We start from the raw sequence: 16,671 nt of genomic DNA, 5'->3' as shown, positions 1-16,671 counted from the left end.
AAAAAAAGCCAGAGGCGACATGAGGAATGACCTTTTATGCAACAAGAGGTTAGGGTTTGGAATGCGCTGCCTGATAGGGTGGTGGATACAAATGCAATAGTAGCCTTCAAAAGGGAATTAGATAAATACTTGAAGGAGAAAAAACTGTAGGGATATGGGGAAAGAGTGGGGGAGTGGGACTAACTGGATTGCTCTTAGAAAGAGCCGGCGCAGACTTGATGGGCCAAATGGCCTCCTCTGTGCTGTACTATTCTATGATTCTAACAAACTCCTAAAGCAGCATCTCATACTCCTACTGAGCACTTTATAGCCCTTTGGTATTAACACTGACATCAACAGCTTCAGACCTTAGCTGTCTTCCCGATTTTGTGGGGGGATTCTCCATTCACTTTCTGCCATTTTACTTTTCATTTTGGAGCAATGTTTAATTCATCCTTTGATTTCCACCTTTTCCCTTGTCTGACTAAGTTGTAATATATAGCACTTTACACCACATATTTTAAAATATACTTACACACTGCTAAACCCATCAACTACCTCCTTGACTAGCATATCTTGACTGTACCATTTGGTCTCTCTTCTTCTCCTGTCTATGCTTGGGCTAGCCCTATAAAGACTCTTCTGCCTAATCATGTCTGAGCTGGAAGAGTTCCTTCAGATTCTAACCAACATGCTGTGCACTTCCAGCATTTCTTACTTTTATTTAAGAATATCCCTAATTGTGTAAGTGCACCTTGTCCAAGCACTTTGGCTGAACTGTTTTACTTTATGTCATCCATATATCATCAGAGATTTGTAAGTATAGTGTAAAATACCATTTGCCATTGAGACAGCTACATAGAAAGGGAGAGTCAAAGAGGGTAATGTAATAAAACACATCACTACATGTAAGTCTTAGGAAAACACTCTGGTTCTATAGTGGATGCATTTTTGAAGCAGAGTAAGATACAGGGCTATGGCGAGAGCATTGGGCAGTGGGATTAGTTTCAGATTGCTCTAGAAAAGAGCCGCCATAGACATGATGGGTCGAATGGTCTCCTCTAGTGCTGTAAATGTCTCTGGTTCTATGATTCAATCAGGAAGTGATTTTGGTCTGAGCACGTTAACTGCTCATACAATAATATCCTCAAAAATGTTGCAATTGGTATGGCGCTACAAGGTTTTATTGGTTTAACCTAAACACTGGGAACCTTATAAATACTATGCTGTGGAGCTATTTTTAGGGTGGTGTTATACCAAAGTTGCCAGTCTCAGACCAGTAAATTCTATAGCATAATAAGTAGTCAGCAGAGCAAAGTTATGCTTCCAGTTGCACCTCAATGCATTTCACACTACATTCAGTGAGAAAAGAACCCATGCAGGTGGACTTGCTACATGTGCACAGAGTTCTGTTCCCTAGACAGCCAATTTTCATTATTATGACAGAGTGGGTACCTTGAATCCACTGTCTCATAACAGCAAAATATTTCATACTGCATTGAAAAAGTTCACAGGAGGTCCAATGTTCTGTCTGTGCAGGTTTAAAATGTGGCTTCTGGACAGGCTGGATTACACTTGGTGTAAAGCCCAATTGGTGTGGGATTACATGTGTTCTTGCATGTTCTTAGTTTCAGTCTGCTCAGGAGTGAGATTAGCTTGTTGCTATTTTCATGCTGATCTGCATCTGAAACTTCTGTGCATTGGCACAAAAGGCATCTAGTGCCATTTATAGGATATTGCAATAACTGTCAAACCATTGAATTAAGGCTTTCATAGATCTGCAGTCATAAAGGTCCCATTCGCCCACCGATTCAATCACCAAGTTATTGTGTTGTGGGAAGGAGAGGAATTGGTCTTAAAGCTCTTCTTGTTACAGTTGTTTCAAGATGCACCTTTTGTTATGTCCTTAATAATTGAGGAAAAATGACACTGGACTTCAATTCTGGCCAAAAATGTTACTCTTGAGAGTTGTGTGTTTGTAATTTTTTTTATTTCTTTCTCCTTTTTGTGGATTTTCTTTCCATGCTCTGCACATTCAAGAGAAACAGCAGGACATCTCTTCCAACAATGCTGCTCTCGAACCAGCTACACTGGGGGAGATGGTTGCAGGAGTGGCCTGGGTGATTGGCCCCTGATTTGCTCTCCTAACTGTGTCACAGCTCTTGATTTCTTAGCAGTGTCTTGTAATGGGTCTTTCATAGAATCATAGAATGGCTACAGCATGGAAGAAGGCCATTTGGCCTGTCGAGCCTGTGATGGCTCTCTGCAAATGCACCTCAGCTAGTTCCACTGCCCCACTCTTTCCCCGTAGCCCTGCAAATTTCTTTCCTTCAGATACTTATCCAACTCTTTTTTGAAAGCCGTGATTGAGTCTGCCTCCACCACCCTTTCATGCAGTGCATTCCAAATCTTAACCACTCGCTGCATAAAAAAGTTTTTTCTTACGTCGCCTTTGGTTCTTTTGCTAATCACCTTAAATCTGTGTCCTCTGGTTCTCGACCCTTCTGCCAATGGGAACAGTTTCCCTCTATCTACTCTGTCCAGATCCCTCATGATTCTGAACACCTCTATCAAATCTCCTCTTAATCTTCTCTGCTCCAAGGAGAACAACCCCAGCTTCTCCAGTCTATCAATGTAACTGAAGTCCCTCATTCCTAGAATCATTCTCGTAAATCTTTTCTGCACCCTCGCTAAGGCTTTCACATCCTTCCTAAAGTGTGGTGCCCAGAATTGGACACAGTACTCCAGTTGGGGCCGAACCAGTGTTTTATACAGGTTCATCATAATTTCCCCACTTTTGTACTCTATGGGGGGAATTTTCCAAGCCCTGGGGGGAGGGGGGTGCGGGTATGGAGGCAGGACTGCTGGGAAAATGGCTGAAGCTGGGAACGGGTACCGACCCCGCTCCCAACCCGCCTCCTTGCCATCTTCCCGGGAGGCGGGTCCCCAAGTCGCACAGGGACCCGTCTCCTCAAGGCGGGAAGGGGATTAGAGCCAATTAACTGCTTGTTAACAGGTAGTTAACAGGCAGTTTTGAGGCTTTTTCCCATTTTACACCTGCAATTGCGGGTTTCCCGATGGCTGCGAACCTCACCAGGGTCAGCGAGGCGAGCAGTGGGTCTGCGAGGGTGAGAGGAGTCGAAGTGTCAGCTGTAGAGGTGAGTGATGGGTGCAAGTGTGGACAGGTAAGTATAAGAGGTGAGTGTAAAGTGTTGGAAAAAGTTTCCTTACCTTTGCTTCTTTCTGCAGGCTTCAACCGTTGAGGATCCGGAGGTGCCTCATCTCAACGGCAGATATGACAGAATGCCTGCTGCATTCTCAGATGCAGCAGCCATCTGCTTTCTGCTGAGGAGAGAGGTCTTGGTGAGCCTGTGTGCAAGGGCTCACCTTAGCACAGAGATTGTCAGTGTTTGACAGCTTCTCAAAGCTGTCAAACGCTGACAATTCATCTGTCAAAAGATTTTCAACAGATGTAGCATCATACGCTGATGTCATCTGTCATCGGTTTTCCCTTAATTGGCTGGTAAGCCTGCAGGGCGGGCTTAACAAGGCCAATCAAGGGAAAATAACGTGGGTTGGTCAGACGTCGCTGGGGGCGGGACTGAAACCCGGAAACAAGAAGTCCTGCCTCCAGCACGTCTCCATTGAGAAAATCCAGACATCTGTCATACGCGCTCTTTTTCTGCTTCATCCTATTCTCTATTTCTTTCGTCATCCAGGGAGCCCTGACTTTAGGTGCCCTGCCTTTTCCCCTAGTGGGAATGTACCTCTATTTATGAAGCTCAGGATTCCGTAAGCCTTTGTACCTGCTTTCTCAACCTGCCCTGCCACCTTCAACGATTTGTGCACACATACCCCCCGGTCTCTCTGTTCGTGCACCCCCTTCATCATTGTATCATTTAGTTTATATGTCCTCTCCTCATTCTTTCTACCAAAATGTATCACTTCACACTTTTCTGCGTTAAATTTCATCTGCTACGTGTTCGCCCATTTCACCAGCCTGTCTATGTCTTCCTGAAGTCTATCACTCTCCTCCTCACTGTTCACTATACTTCCAAGATTTGTGTCAACTGCAAATTTTGAAATTGTGCCCTGTACAACCATGTCCAAATCATTAATATATATCAAGAAAAGCAATGGTCCTAGAACCAACCCCTGGGGAACACCACTGTATACCTTCCTCTAGTCTGAAAAACAACCGTTCACCATTACTCTCTGTTTCCTATCACTTAGCCAATTCTGTATCCATGCTGCCACTGTCCCTTTTATTCCATGGGCTTCAACTTTGCTGGCAAGACTATTATGTGGCACTTTGTCGAAAGCCTTTTAGAAATCCATGTACACCACATCAACCACATTAATCTCCTCAACCCTCTCTGTTACCTCATCAAACAACTCAATCAAGTTAGTTAAACATGATTTGCCTTTAACAAATCCGTGCTGGCTTTCCTTAATTAATCCATACCTATTCAAGTAACCATTTACTATTTATATGCCTATAGAAGACTTTTGGATTACCTTTTATGTTGGCTGCCATTCTATTCTCATACCCTCTCTTTGCCCCTCTTATTTTCTTTTTTACTTCTCCTCTGACCTTTCTATATATAGCCTGATTCTCAGATGTATTTGCAACCTGACATCTGTCATACGCACTCTTTTTCTGCTTCATCCTATTCTCTATCTCTTTCCTCACCCAGGGAGCCCTGACTTTAGTTGCCCTGCCTTTTCCCCTGAGTGGGAATGTACCTCAACTGTACCTGAACTATTTGCTCTGTAAAGGCAGCCCATTGTTCCATTATAGTTTTGCCTGCCAATCTTTGATTCCAGTTTACCCGGGCCATATCCGTTCTCATCCCACTGAAATTGGCCTTCCCCCAGTTAAACATTTTTACTCTAGATTGCTCCCTGTCCTTTTCCATAGCTAATCTAAATCTTATGATACTATGATTACTGTTCCCTAAATGTTCACCTACTGACACTTGCTCCACTTGACCTACTTCATTCCCCAGAAACAGATCCAGCAATGCCTCCTCCCTCTTCGGGCCAGAAACATACTGATCAAGAAAGTTTTCCTGGACACACTTCAGAAATTCTTCCCCTTCTCTGCCCTAAACGCTGTTACGATCCCAGTCTATATTAGGATAGTTGAAGTCTTCCATTATTACTACTCTATAGTTCTTGCACCTCTCTGTAATTTCTCTGCAAATTTGCTCCTCCATATCTTTCCCACTAGTTGGTGGTCTATAGAATACACCTAGTAGTGTAATGGCACCTCTATTATTTCTTAACTCTAGTCATATAGATTCTGTCCTTGACCCCTCCAGGATATCCTCCCTCTCCAGCACGGTAACATTCTCCTTGACCAATGCTGCCACACCACCTCCTATCTTTCCTTCCCTCTCTTTCCTGAACACTTTATAACCAGGAATATTTAATACCCAATCCTGCCCTTTTTAAATAAAAACAGAAAATGCTGGAGATACTCAGCAGGTCAGGCAGCATCTGTGAAGAGAGAAACAGAGTTAATGTTTCAGGTCGATGACCTTTCGTCAGAACTAGAAAAAGCAGGAAATGGAACAGATTTTTAAGCAAGTGTAGGGGCTGGGAAAGGGGGGAGGGGATGAAAGAACAAAAGGGAAGGTCTGTGATAGGCTGGAAGGCAGGAGAGATTAAGAGACATTGAGAGATATTCAAGGCAAGAGGAGATGGTAATGGGACAGGTTAAGAAACAAATGATGGCTCTAGATGAAGTGTAAATTGCACTGGCAGAATGAAAGACAGCTGCCATGTGGGAGAGAAGAAAAGACACAAACAAAAGATGTGGATAAAAAATATATAGATGATAGGGGCCGAGGTTATGACCTGAAATTGTTGAACTCAATGTTGAGTCCCGAAGGCTGTAAAGTGACTAATCGAAAGATGAGGTGCTGTTCCTCGAGCTTACACTGAGCTTCAGTGGAACAATGCAAGGGGCAGAGGACGGTGAGGTCTGAGTGGGAGTGGAGCAGAGAATTAAAGTGACAGGCGACCAGAAGCTCGGGGTCCCCCTTACGGACTGAACGGAGGTGTTCCGCAAAGCGGTCGCCCAATCTGCCTTTGGTCTCCCCAATGTAGAGGAGACCGCATCGTGAGCAGCGAATACAGTATACTAAATTGCAAGAAGTACAAGTAAATCGCTGTTTCACCTGGAAGGGGTGTTTGGGGCCCTGGACAGTGGGAAGGGGGGAGGTAAAAGGGCATGTGTTGCATCTCCTGCGCTTGCACGGGAAGGTGTCGGGCGAAGGGAAGGGGTGTTGGGGGTGATAAACGAGTGGACCAGGGTGTCGCAGAGGGAGCGGTCCCTTCGGAATGCTGAAAGGGGAGGTGAGGAGAAGATGTGTTTGGTGGTGGGATGCCCTTTTTAAAGCCAGGTCTCAGTTATTGCCACAACATCATATTCCCATGTGGCTATTTGTGCCTGCAGCTCACTTACCTTGTTTACTACGCTTCGTGCGTTCACATACATACATTGTAAACCCATCTTAGACCATCCTGTATTCTCTCTTAGTTTAACCCCACCTAATACCTTACTATTTCTTACTTTAGTGCTCACTGCCTCTCCCAATCCTTTGAGCACTTTATTTCTGTGGTGTATGTACCTTTAAGACAGAACTACTTTTACAGCTCCTGCATACTGTAGTACCGGCAGTGACCACACCTGTATATAAGCCTTGCGCATGCCTCTGTACCCCCAGTCTTGAGACTACCCTCCTCCAGTAAATACCTGTTTATTGTTAAGTTACAGCATCCGTGTGGTTATTGAAAAACATCATACTCTCAGAATCACGGATCTAACAGTGGCGACGAGTGTCGATACGAATCTACCTGCAACTCTGCATTTCCCTTCGAGGATTCGCTCCGGGAGGGCGGTGTAAGAAAGTCGAGGCCAGGAACAAGGGCGTCGACCACGAGCAACCGCCCAGTCGTCTGGTAGAGAGTGAACATCGCAGGGGAGGCTGTGGAGAGCCCGGCTTGGTTCCCCAGCCACGACGATCAGCAAGAGACTGACGACAGGTACAGCGCAGACCCTTCCCGGACAGTGGCGGCTGGAGCCGACCGACGGCGGGGAGAAAGCCGAGCAACGTCGACGGGGTAAGACAGAGGGTGAAGCGCACAGGGCGCAGCTGGGGGTTGAAAACCGAGCGGCGCCGAGAGAAAAAAAAACAAACCGGAGAGAGAGAGGGTAAAGCAACAGCCGGGCTCAGGACCGAGCGGCGTCGAGAAAAAAAAAGAATGCGCAGAGCACAGCCAGGGCTCAAGGGCTGAACAGTGTCCGCGGGGAGAAGAAGGGAGAGCGCGGGAGACGCCATTGAGCCGCGGAGAAGGAAGAGCGCAGGAGATGCCATTTTTAGAAGCCGCAGCGGAGAAGAAGGGCGAGCGCGGGAAGGAAGGAAAGCGCGGGAGACACCATTTTGTGCCAGCGGAGAAGAAGGGGAAGCGCGGGAGACGCCATTTTTGACAGTAAATCACACCCAGGGATGCTGAAGAGTGGCAGTATCTCTACGTTCGACAATGAAGTCGAAGATTGGGCGACATATGTGGAACGTATTGAGGTGTACTGCAGGGCGAATGAAGTGCCAGATGCTAGGAAAGCACTGGTTTTGTTAAATTCCATGGGTGCAAAAACTTATGGGTTACTGCGGAATCTAATAACCCCAGAGAAGCTGGTGAACAAGAATTTCGAAAGCATAGTAGAAATCCTATAGGACCACTTAAACCCCACACCGCTGCTGATAGCAGAACGATTTAAGTTCCATAAAAGGAACCAACACAAAGACGAAAGCAATGCTGAGTACCTAACGGAACTGCGCAAGCTATCGAAACACTGCCAGTTTGGAGCGGGACTAGCAGATACGTTAAGGGACAAGTTTGTGTGTGGGCTACAAAGTGAAGGAACCCAGAAACGGCTTCTATCAGAAAAGGATCTTACGCTGGACAAGGCTTTCAGTATGGCAGTATCACACGAAGCAGCCGCAAGGGGGCGCTGCAGAGATACAACGGAGACCGCAAGAATATGGCACCAATGAAATGTCCTATGGAACAGGGAAGTGCTATCGCTGCGGCAGAACAACACATGACCAGAAGGATTGTTGGTTCAAGGACCAAGTGTGCAGACAGTGTGGAAAAGCAGGACACATAGCAAGAGTCTGCAGGTCTGGGAAGAAAACCAACAGTAAGAAATCTCCACAGGAGAAGTACAAAAAGGTACACCAGGTGATGGACAGTGGTTCAGACGAACAGAAAAGTGACACAGACTCCGGAAGCAAGGAGCTGGGTTGTCTGAAACTACATAAGGTAACCAAAATGGAGGATCACCAGACTATCTGGGTTACACTCAAGATAGATGGAGTGCAAGTGAAAATGGAATTGGACACAGGATCAGCCCTAACAGTCATAAACCAAAGGGACTACAAGCGGCTATTTTCACATATACCCTTGAAAGCTACAGAGATCGTCTTGAAGACGTACACGGGGCAAAAAGTCTACCCCAAAGGAAAAATAAGGGTGAAAGTGATATATAAAGGCCAGGAAATACCTAAAATGGATATATATGTATTGCCAGATGGAGGACCACCACTGCTAGGACGTGAATGGATTCGGAAGATACAATTAGATTGGCATTCCATACAGGCACTGAAGGTTGAGGCCAAAAAGGATGACGACGTCACACCTGGACGACTGTCAAAAATGCTAACTGACGCAAAAGAAGTGTTCCAGGAGGGACTCGGAACACTAAAAGGCATAACAGCAACGATTAAAATAGAGGAAAATGCAAGCCCAAAGTTTCTTAAGGCCAGACCAGTGCCTTATGCGATCAGACCAGCTGTCGAAGCAGAGCTGGAAGGGTTGGAACGTTCAGGAGTACTGTTCAAAGTGGACTGGAGCGAGTGGGCTACACCCATCATTCGTGTAATGAAGAGGTTGTTGAGTAATACGCCTGGGGAACCAAAGAAGGTCCGCATCTGTGGGGATTTTAAGGTGACAGTGAACCCAGTCCTTCACACGGTACAATATCCGCTTCCACGAATTGAGGATATTTTCGCCTCGCTATCTGGAGGTAAACGCTTCACCAAAATTGATCTAGCCCAGGCGTACTTGCAAATGGAGGTAGAAGAAGCTTCAAAACAATACCTTACGATTAACACTCATAAAGGTCTCTATCAATACAACCGGCTCGTGTTCGGGGTAGCCTCGGCTCCGGCTATCTGGCAAAGGGCAATGGATCAAGTCCTGCAAGGGATTCCAGGGACCCAGTGTTATTTGGACGACATCCTGGTCACGGGCGAAAATGACAGTGATCACCTCGCCAACTTGGAGAAGGTGCTCACCAGATTAAAGGAATATCGGCTACGAGCTAATCGCCACAAGTGTGAGTTTTTGCAGAAACAGATCTCGTATTGTGGCCACGTCATCGATGAAGAGGGGTTACATAAGTCCCCTGAAAAGATTGAAGCAGTAGTCAAGGTTCCAGCACCGGAAAATGTGTCACAACTGAGGTCGTTCCTCGGGCTGGTAAACTACTACCACAAGTTCTTACCAAATTTGTCCACGGTATTACACCCACTGAACACCCTACTGCAAACAGGGGTACCATGGAAGTGGAATGATGAACGTAGATGAGCTTTCCAGAAGTGTAAAAAAATGATCACATCAAAAGAGGTGTTGGCCCATTTCAACCCAGCACTACCAATTCGTTTGGCATGTGATGCATCACCCTATGGTATTGGAGCGGTGCTGTCGCACAAATTACCAGACGGGTTGGAGAGGCCAGTAGCCTTTGCGTCTCGGTCACTAACCTCAGCCGAGCGCAACTACGCCCAGATTGACGGAGGCCCTCAGCCTAGTATGGGGAGTAAAAAAATTCAACCACTATCTGCATGGGCAGAAGTTCACCTTGCTGACTGACCACCAACCACCTGTTTCCATCTTTAATCCAAAGAAGGGCGTTCCGGTGATGACTGCACAACGGTTACAAAGATGGTCCCTGTTTCTAGGGGTGAATCAATATGAAATAGAATATAAAGGCACGCAACAGCATGGGAACGCTGATGGGCTATCGCGCCTGCCACTGCCTACTGTGGCGGAAGCACCAGCAGTGGACCCTATCGAGATATTTTATTCGTCAATAATTGAACGATTGCCAGTGACGTACGCGGATATAGAGAAGGAGACCCGCAATGATCCGACGCTGTCTCGGGTATATGATTTGACAGTGAGGGGATGGCCAACACATGGCGACTCACTGTTGCCAGCATTCTCATCCAGAAGAGAACAGCTGTCAGTATGCCAGGGGACAGTGATGTGTGGATCCAGAGTGGTGATTCCACCCAAGTTAAGGGAGAGAGTGCTAAATGAGCTACATGAAGGTCATCTGGGGGGAGTGAAAACGAAAAGCCTTGCTAGGGCTTATGTGTGGTGGCTGGGAATCGATGAACAAATCAAAGACCTAACTAAGAGCTGCTCAGGATGCCAGAAGGTCCAAAATGCACCACCACATGCCCCTCTACACCCATGGGAGTGGCCCTCCTCTCCATGGCAATGGGTGCATATTGATTTCGCTGGTCCATTCATGGACTCAATGTTCTTAATAGCAGTGAATGCTCATTCAAAGTGGCCTGAGGTGATAAAAATGTCCTCAACCACTACAGAGAAAATGATTGCAGTCCTACGGACCATATTTGCCAGAAACGGGTTGCCAGAGCAGATTTGCTCTGATAATGGACCACAGTTTGTGTCCGAAGAGTTTCAAAAATTTATGAGAAGGAATGGGGTAAGGCATTACACATCCGCCCCGTATCATCCAGCCACAAATGGATTGGCTGAGAGGTTCATACAAACCTTTAAGAAGGCGATAAAGGCCATGTGCGACGATGAAATTCCACTACAGCATAAGGTGGACAATTTCTTATTAGCCTACCGAAATGCGACACATGCAGTTACCAACCAGACCCCGGCCATGATGTTCTTTAACCGAAGGTTGAGATCTCGTCTGGACTTGCTCAGACCAAATGTGCGAAGAAATGTTGAGGACAAACAATTCCAGCACATCAATGAGAAGCCGACAAGGAGCTTCAATGTAGGACAACCAGTCTTGGCCCGTGACTATCGAACAGAGAAATGGCAACCCGGAACGATATGCACAAGGCAGGGGCCATTAATGTACACAGTGGATGTCGGGGAGAACATTGTGAGATGCCACGTCGATCAGATCTTAGCGTCACAGGAACGAGTCAACCCCATGTCTCGAGTACTTGGGGATGAACCCGACATACCGGTAGCATCTACCTCAGAACCAGTAGCAGTGGAACCCGATGAACTACCCGATGAAAAGGGGCCAGAATCGCCTCTGCACCAAGAACAAGAACCTCAGGAAAGGCGCTATCCCGAAAGGGTCAGGAAGCCGCCCCAAAGACTGAATCTATAAATGGACTATTGTTGTTTAATGTACATGTTAAAGTGTTAATTGTTATTTGAATAGTAGGGGTACTACTAATCTAAAAGGGGAGGAATTGTGGTGTATGTACCTTTAAGACAGAACTACTTTTACAGCTCCTGTATACTGTAGTACCGGCAGTGACCACACCTGTATATAAGCGTTGCGCATGCCTCTGTGCCCCCAGTCTTGAGACTGCCCTCCTCCAGTAAATACCTGTTTATTGTTAAGTTACAGCATCCGTGTGGTTATTGAAAAACATCATACTCTTAGAATCACGGATCTAACAATTTCCCCTTTCTAATGTTACGTCCTGGTGCCCACCCCCCTGCCAAATTAGTTTAAACCCTCCCCAACAGCACTAGCAAACCTCCCCGTGAGGATATTGGTTCTGGCCCTGTTGAGGTGCAACCCGTCCAGCCTGTACAGGTCCCACCTCCCGAGGAATCTAATGCCCTCCCTCCTGTACCATCCCTCATGCCACGCATTCATCTGCGCTATACTCCTATTTCTATACTCACTAACGTGTGGCACCAGGAGTAATCTGAGATTATTACCTTTGAGATCCTGCTTTTTAATCTCTTTCCTAGCTCCCTAAAATCTGCCTGCAGGATCTCATCCCTCTTTCTACCTATGTCGTTGACCACGTCCTCTGGCTGTTCACCCTCCCCCCACAAAATGTTCTGCAACCGCCCGGTGACATCCTTGACCCTGGCACCAGGGAAGCAATATACCATCCTGGAGTCACGTCTGCAGCCGCAGAAATGCCTGTCTATCGAGTCCCCTACCTCTTTGAGATCAAGAAATTATAGTGTAAGAAATCTGAGGCGCAAAATCATATCCCTCCATCCTGTGGTGCGCCACACTGCAGCTCCAACATACAGTGTCACCGCTCCACTTGTAAGTGGAACCTGGTCAACTTGTGAAATTTTGTTCTTAAAGATGCTGCTTTACAATGTAACAAATGGAAATTTATATGGGAAACCTTGAGTCTTAAAATAGATTTGTTCTTGTTAGAGTTGGTGGGCTATATACACAGAACACAAAGTTTACATTTCAAAGCATGCATCTTACAAATAGATCTGCAGACTAGATTTATTTTGAAGGTCATTGGCCACTTTTGTTTACTATGGCATTAGAGTGAATACTTTGATATGTGTATTCTTCAACCAGTTAACTGGAGGTGAGGGGAGTTACTATTATATCAAGTATTGATACAATTGCTTACAAACAGGGAATTATTAATAGGTAATAGGACTATAATTGAAACTTTTCTTACCTGCAGTTGGTGAAAGGTTTACAGCTTGACATGATGTTCCATCTATTCTCTTTTGAAAGCCATCATGGCACAGGCAATAGGCAATGCCAAACCTATTCTCACAGGTTTGACCACATCCACCATTCTTAAACAGGCAAGGATCAGCACCTGGAGTAATAGCACGAGGAATCTGAACACAGCTCAGAACTCAAATTGTAGCATTCTCTGATATGGGGGGAATTTTAACATGAAAAAACGGGTGGGTTGGAGGCGGGGGAGGAAGTTGAAGTTTTCAAAATCGAAATCTCGCCCCCAACCAGCCTCCAACCTGCCCACTTTCAATTTTTACTCAGGCGGGACGGGGGGGGGGGGGGGGGGCGGGCAGCCAACCCGCTACCAGGAATGGCAATTTAAATATGTTATTTAGGCCCTGCAGCCTGTGCTTTAACCTGCTGTGCAGGTTTTACTGCGGCTGGCCAGGAATCCCGGGCCTTCTGATTCCTGGTAGCTGCAGCGAGGTGAGCACAGTCTCTGGTAGCAATCCTTTTGGGCTGGGAGGAGCAGGAGTGCTTCTTCCCGGCCCTCCAGGCTCACCTACTGTTAAGTCTGTGTGTTCTAGTTGTATTTAAGATTAATTACTGACACAGACTACAAGAATAACGTTTCAACAGGTCTTTACTAGTTGGAGGTCAGGGCTATGCTAACAGCAATATCACTACACAGTACTTATATACCGGTGGTCACCACCGGTATTACGTATACAGCAGCCAGAGAAAGTAGTACATCTCTTAAGGTGGAACAGGCTTAAGTTCTCTTAAGGTGGAACAGGTTACATACACCACAATCCTCCCTTTTTAGCTTAACAGTCATATCCCCATTTAACATAACATAATAACATATATACATATATAACTTCAGGTATAAACAGTTCAAAGGTTCAGTCTCTCAGGAGGCCTTCTGATTCGGGTTGGATAACGCCTTTCAGTGGTCTCTGATTCTTGTTGTTGAGGTGACTCCTCTAGTTGGTTTCCTATGTATTGGACGTCATCATCAGGTACATTCCCTGCCGAGGTAGATGCTTCAGGTTCATTAACGTCTTCCACAGTTGTCTCTGTCGCAACCATGGGTTCGACCCTTGCTCTCGATTCTACCAGTTGATCCGCATGACACCTTATCACATTGTTACCAATATCTACTGTGTACATCAGAGGTCCTTGTCTGGCCCGAATTGTTCCGGACTGCCATTTTTCGTTTCCATAGTCCCTTGCCAACACTGGTTGTCCTACGTCGAAACTTCGAGTGGTCTTGTTATTAATATGCCGGAACTGTTTGTTTTCCACTTCCCTCCGCACATTTGGTTTTAACAAGTCCAACCTGGACCGCAACCTCCTGTTATAAAACATCATGGCAGGACTTTGGATGGTTACTGCATGAGCGGCGTTTCGATATGCCATTAGGAAATTGTCCACCTTGTGTTGTAGCGGAATCTGATCATCGTTCATGGCCTTTATTGCCTTTTTGAATGTTTGGACAAATCTCTCGGCCAACCCGTTTGTCGCCGGATGATATGGGGCAGAGGTATAATGTTTCACCCCATTCTTCTTTAAGAATTTTTGGAATTCTTCCGACACGAACTGTGGTCCGTTGTCCGAACATATCTGTTCTGGCAATCCGTTCCTTGCGAATATTGTTCTTAACACCGCAATTGTCTTTTCTGATGTAGTGGTATTCATCTTGATCACTTCTGGCCATTTGGAATGTGCGTCCACCGCAATTAGGAACATGGAGTCCATGAATGGACCAGCAAAGTCAATATGTACGCGTTGCCATGGGGCTGAAGGCCATTCCCATGGGTGTAGCGGTGCGATCGGAGGTGCATTTTGCACTTTTTGGCACCCAGCGCAGCTTTTCGTCAACTCCTCTATCTGTTGGTCAATACCCGGCCACCATACATAAGCCCTAGCAAGACTTTTCATCTTAACTCCCCCCAGATAACCTTCATGCAGTTCCTTTAGAACTCTTTCCCTTAACTTGGGAGGAATAATCACTCTTGTCCCGTACATCAAAGTACCATGGCAGACGGACAGCTGGTCTCGTCTTGCCGAGAATGCCGGTAACAGAGGATCACCATGTGTTGGCCATCCCTTCACTGTCACCTCGTAGACTCGGGACAGTGTCGGGTCGTTCCTGGTTTCTCTTTCAATACTTGCATTGGTGACTGGTAAACACTCTGATGGTCGAATGAAATAACTCAACAGGGTCAACTTTCGTCGTCTCTTCTTCTTCAGGTAGTGGCAGGCGCGACAGTCCATCAGCATTGCCATGCTGCTTTGTACCTTTGAATTCTATTTGATATTGATGTGCCCCTAGGAAAAGGGACCATCTCTGGAGTCTCTGTGCTGTCATCACCGAAACACCCTTCTTAGGGTTAAAAATGGATACCAACGGCTGATGGTCTGTCAGAAGTGTGAATTTTTGGCCCTGCAGGTAATGATTAAACTTCTTCACTCCCCATACAAGGCTGAGAGCCTCCCTATCGATCTGCGCATAGTTGCGCTCAGCGGAGGTCAATGATCTGGATGCAAACGCGACTGGCCTTTCCGTGCCATTTGGCAACTTGTGTGAGAGTACTGCCCCAATACCATATGGAGAAGCATCACAAGCCAACCGAATAGGCAGTGTCGGGTTGAAGTGAGCCAACACTTCCTCTGAGGTGATCAATTCTTTGCTTTTGCGAAATGCCTTCTTACAGTTTTCGCTCCATTCCCATGGTACCCCCTTCTGTAAAAGAGCGTTCAGCGGGTGCAGTACCATGGATAGATTCGGTAGAAACTTATGGTAATAGTTAATCAATCCTAGAAACGACCTCAACTGAGAGACATTATCCGGAGCGGGAGCCTTTACAACTGCCTCTATCTTGTCAGGAGACTTATGAAGCCCCTCCCGGTCAATGACATGACCACAGTACGAGATCCGCTTCTGAAAGAACTCACATTTCTGCCGATTAACTCGAAGTCCATACTCTTTCAGTCTGTTGAGCACCAGTTCCAAGTTTGCGAGGTGTTCTTCATCACCATCTCCTGTAATCAGAATATCGTCCAGGTAACATTGTGTGCCTGGAATTCCCTGTAATACCTGCTCCATGGCCCTCTGCCAAATTGCTGGAGCCGATGCCACTCCAAAAACCAACCTATTATACCGGTACAAACCTCTATGCGTGTTGATCGTGAGGTACTGGCGTGACTCTTCTTCAACCTCCATCTGCAAGTACGCCTGCGCCAGGTCTATCTTGGTGAAGTGTTTCCCGCCAGACAACGAAGCAAAAATATCCTCAATCTGCGGAAGCGGATACTGCACCGTGTGAAGCACCGGATTAACGGTGATCTTGAAGTCTCCACAGATGCGAACCTTCCCTGGATCTCCTGGCTTGTTGCTCAAAGGACGTTTCATAACGGGAACAATGGGCGTAGCCCACTCACTCCAATCTACCTTAGACAGTACACCTGAACGTTCTAGCGCTTCCAGTTCCGCTTCTACAGCAGGTCGTATTGCATAGGGTACCGGTCTGGCTTTGAAAATTTTTGGGTGTGCATGTTCATCAATCTTGATGTTTGCCGTAATTCCTCTCAGTGTTCCCAGTCCCTGCTGGAACACCTCTTTAGCATCATCCAATATTCTGGACAATCGTTTAGGTTTGACATCTGTTTCCCCGGAATCTACCGTTAGTGCCTTTAAGGAGTGCCAGTCCATATTCATTTTCCTGATCCACTCCCATCCCAGTAGTGGTGGACCTCCTTCAGGTAGCACATATAAGTCCATTACTTGGCTTTCTTTGCCCTTGTGGACCACTTTTACCTCTATCTTTCCGATGGGGTACACTCTTTGCCCCGTGTATGTTTTCAATATAATCTCCGTATCCCGTAGGGGAATATGTTGGAATAACCTTTTGTAATCTTTCTTA

At 46.3% G+C, this 16,671-nt stretch overlaps 1 protein-coding gene across 1 annotated transcript in view; it reads right to left on the bottom strand.

Annotated features, from left to right (window-relative positions):
* Nucleotides 1–16,671, bottom strand: part of egf (epidermal growth factor) — a 210,417-nt gene that overhangs the window by 42,710 nt on the left and 151,036 nt on the right. Inside the window, exon 16 of the mRNA XM_085962213.1 lies at nucleotides 12,732–12,878. Coding sequence (XP_085818339.1) covers nucleotides 12,732–12,878 — 147 coding nt within the window. The remainder of the gene's footprint in view (nucleotides 1–12,731; nucleotides 12,879–16,671) is intronic.

Source organism: Somniosus microcephalus, chromosome 2 (assembly GCF_052327205.1).
Source record: "Somniosus microcephalus isolate GS21.2 chromosome 2, FLI_Smic_1.0, whole genome shotgun sequence".
Classification (NCBI taxonomy): domain Eukaryota; kingdom Metazoa; phylum Chordata; class Chondrichthyes; order Squaliformes; family Somniosidae; genus Somniosus; species Somniosus microcephalus.
This window is presented reverse-complemented; position numbering and strand designations above follow the sequence as displayed.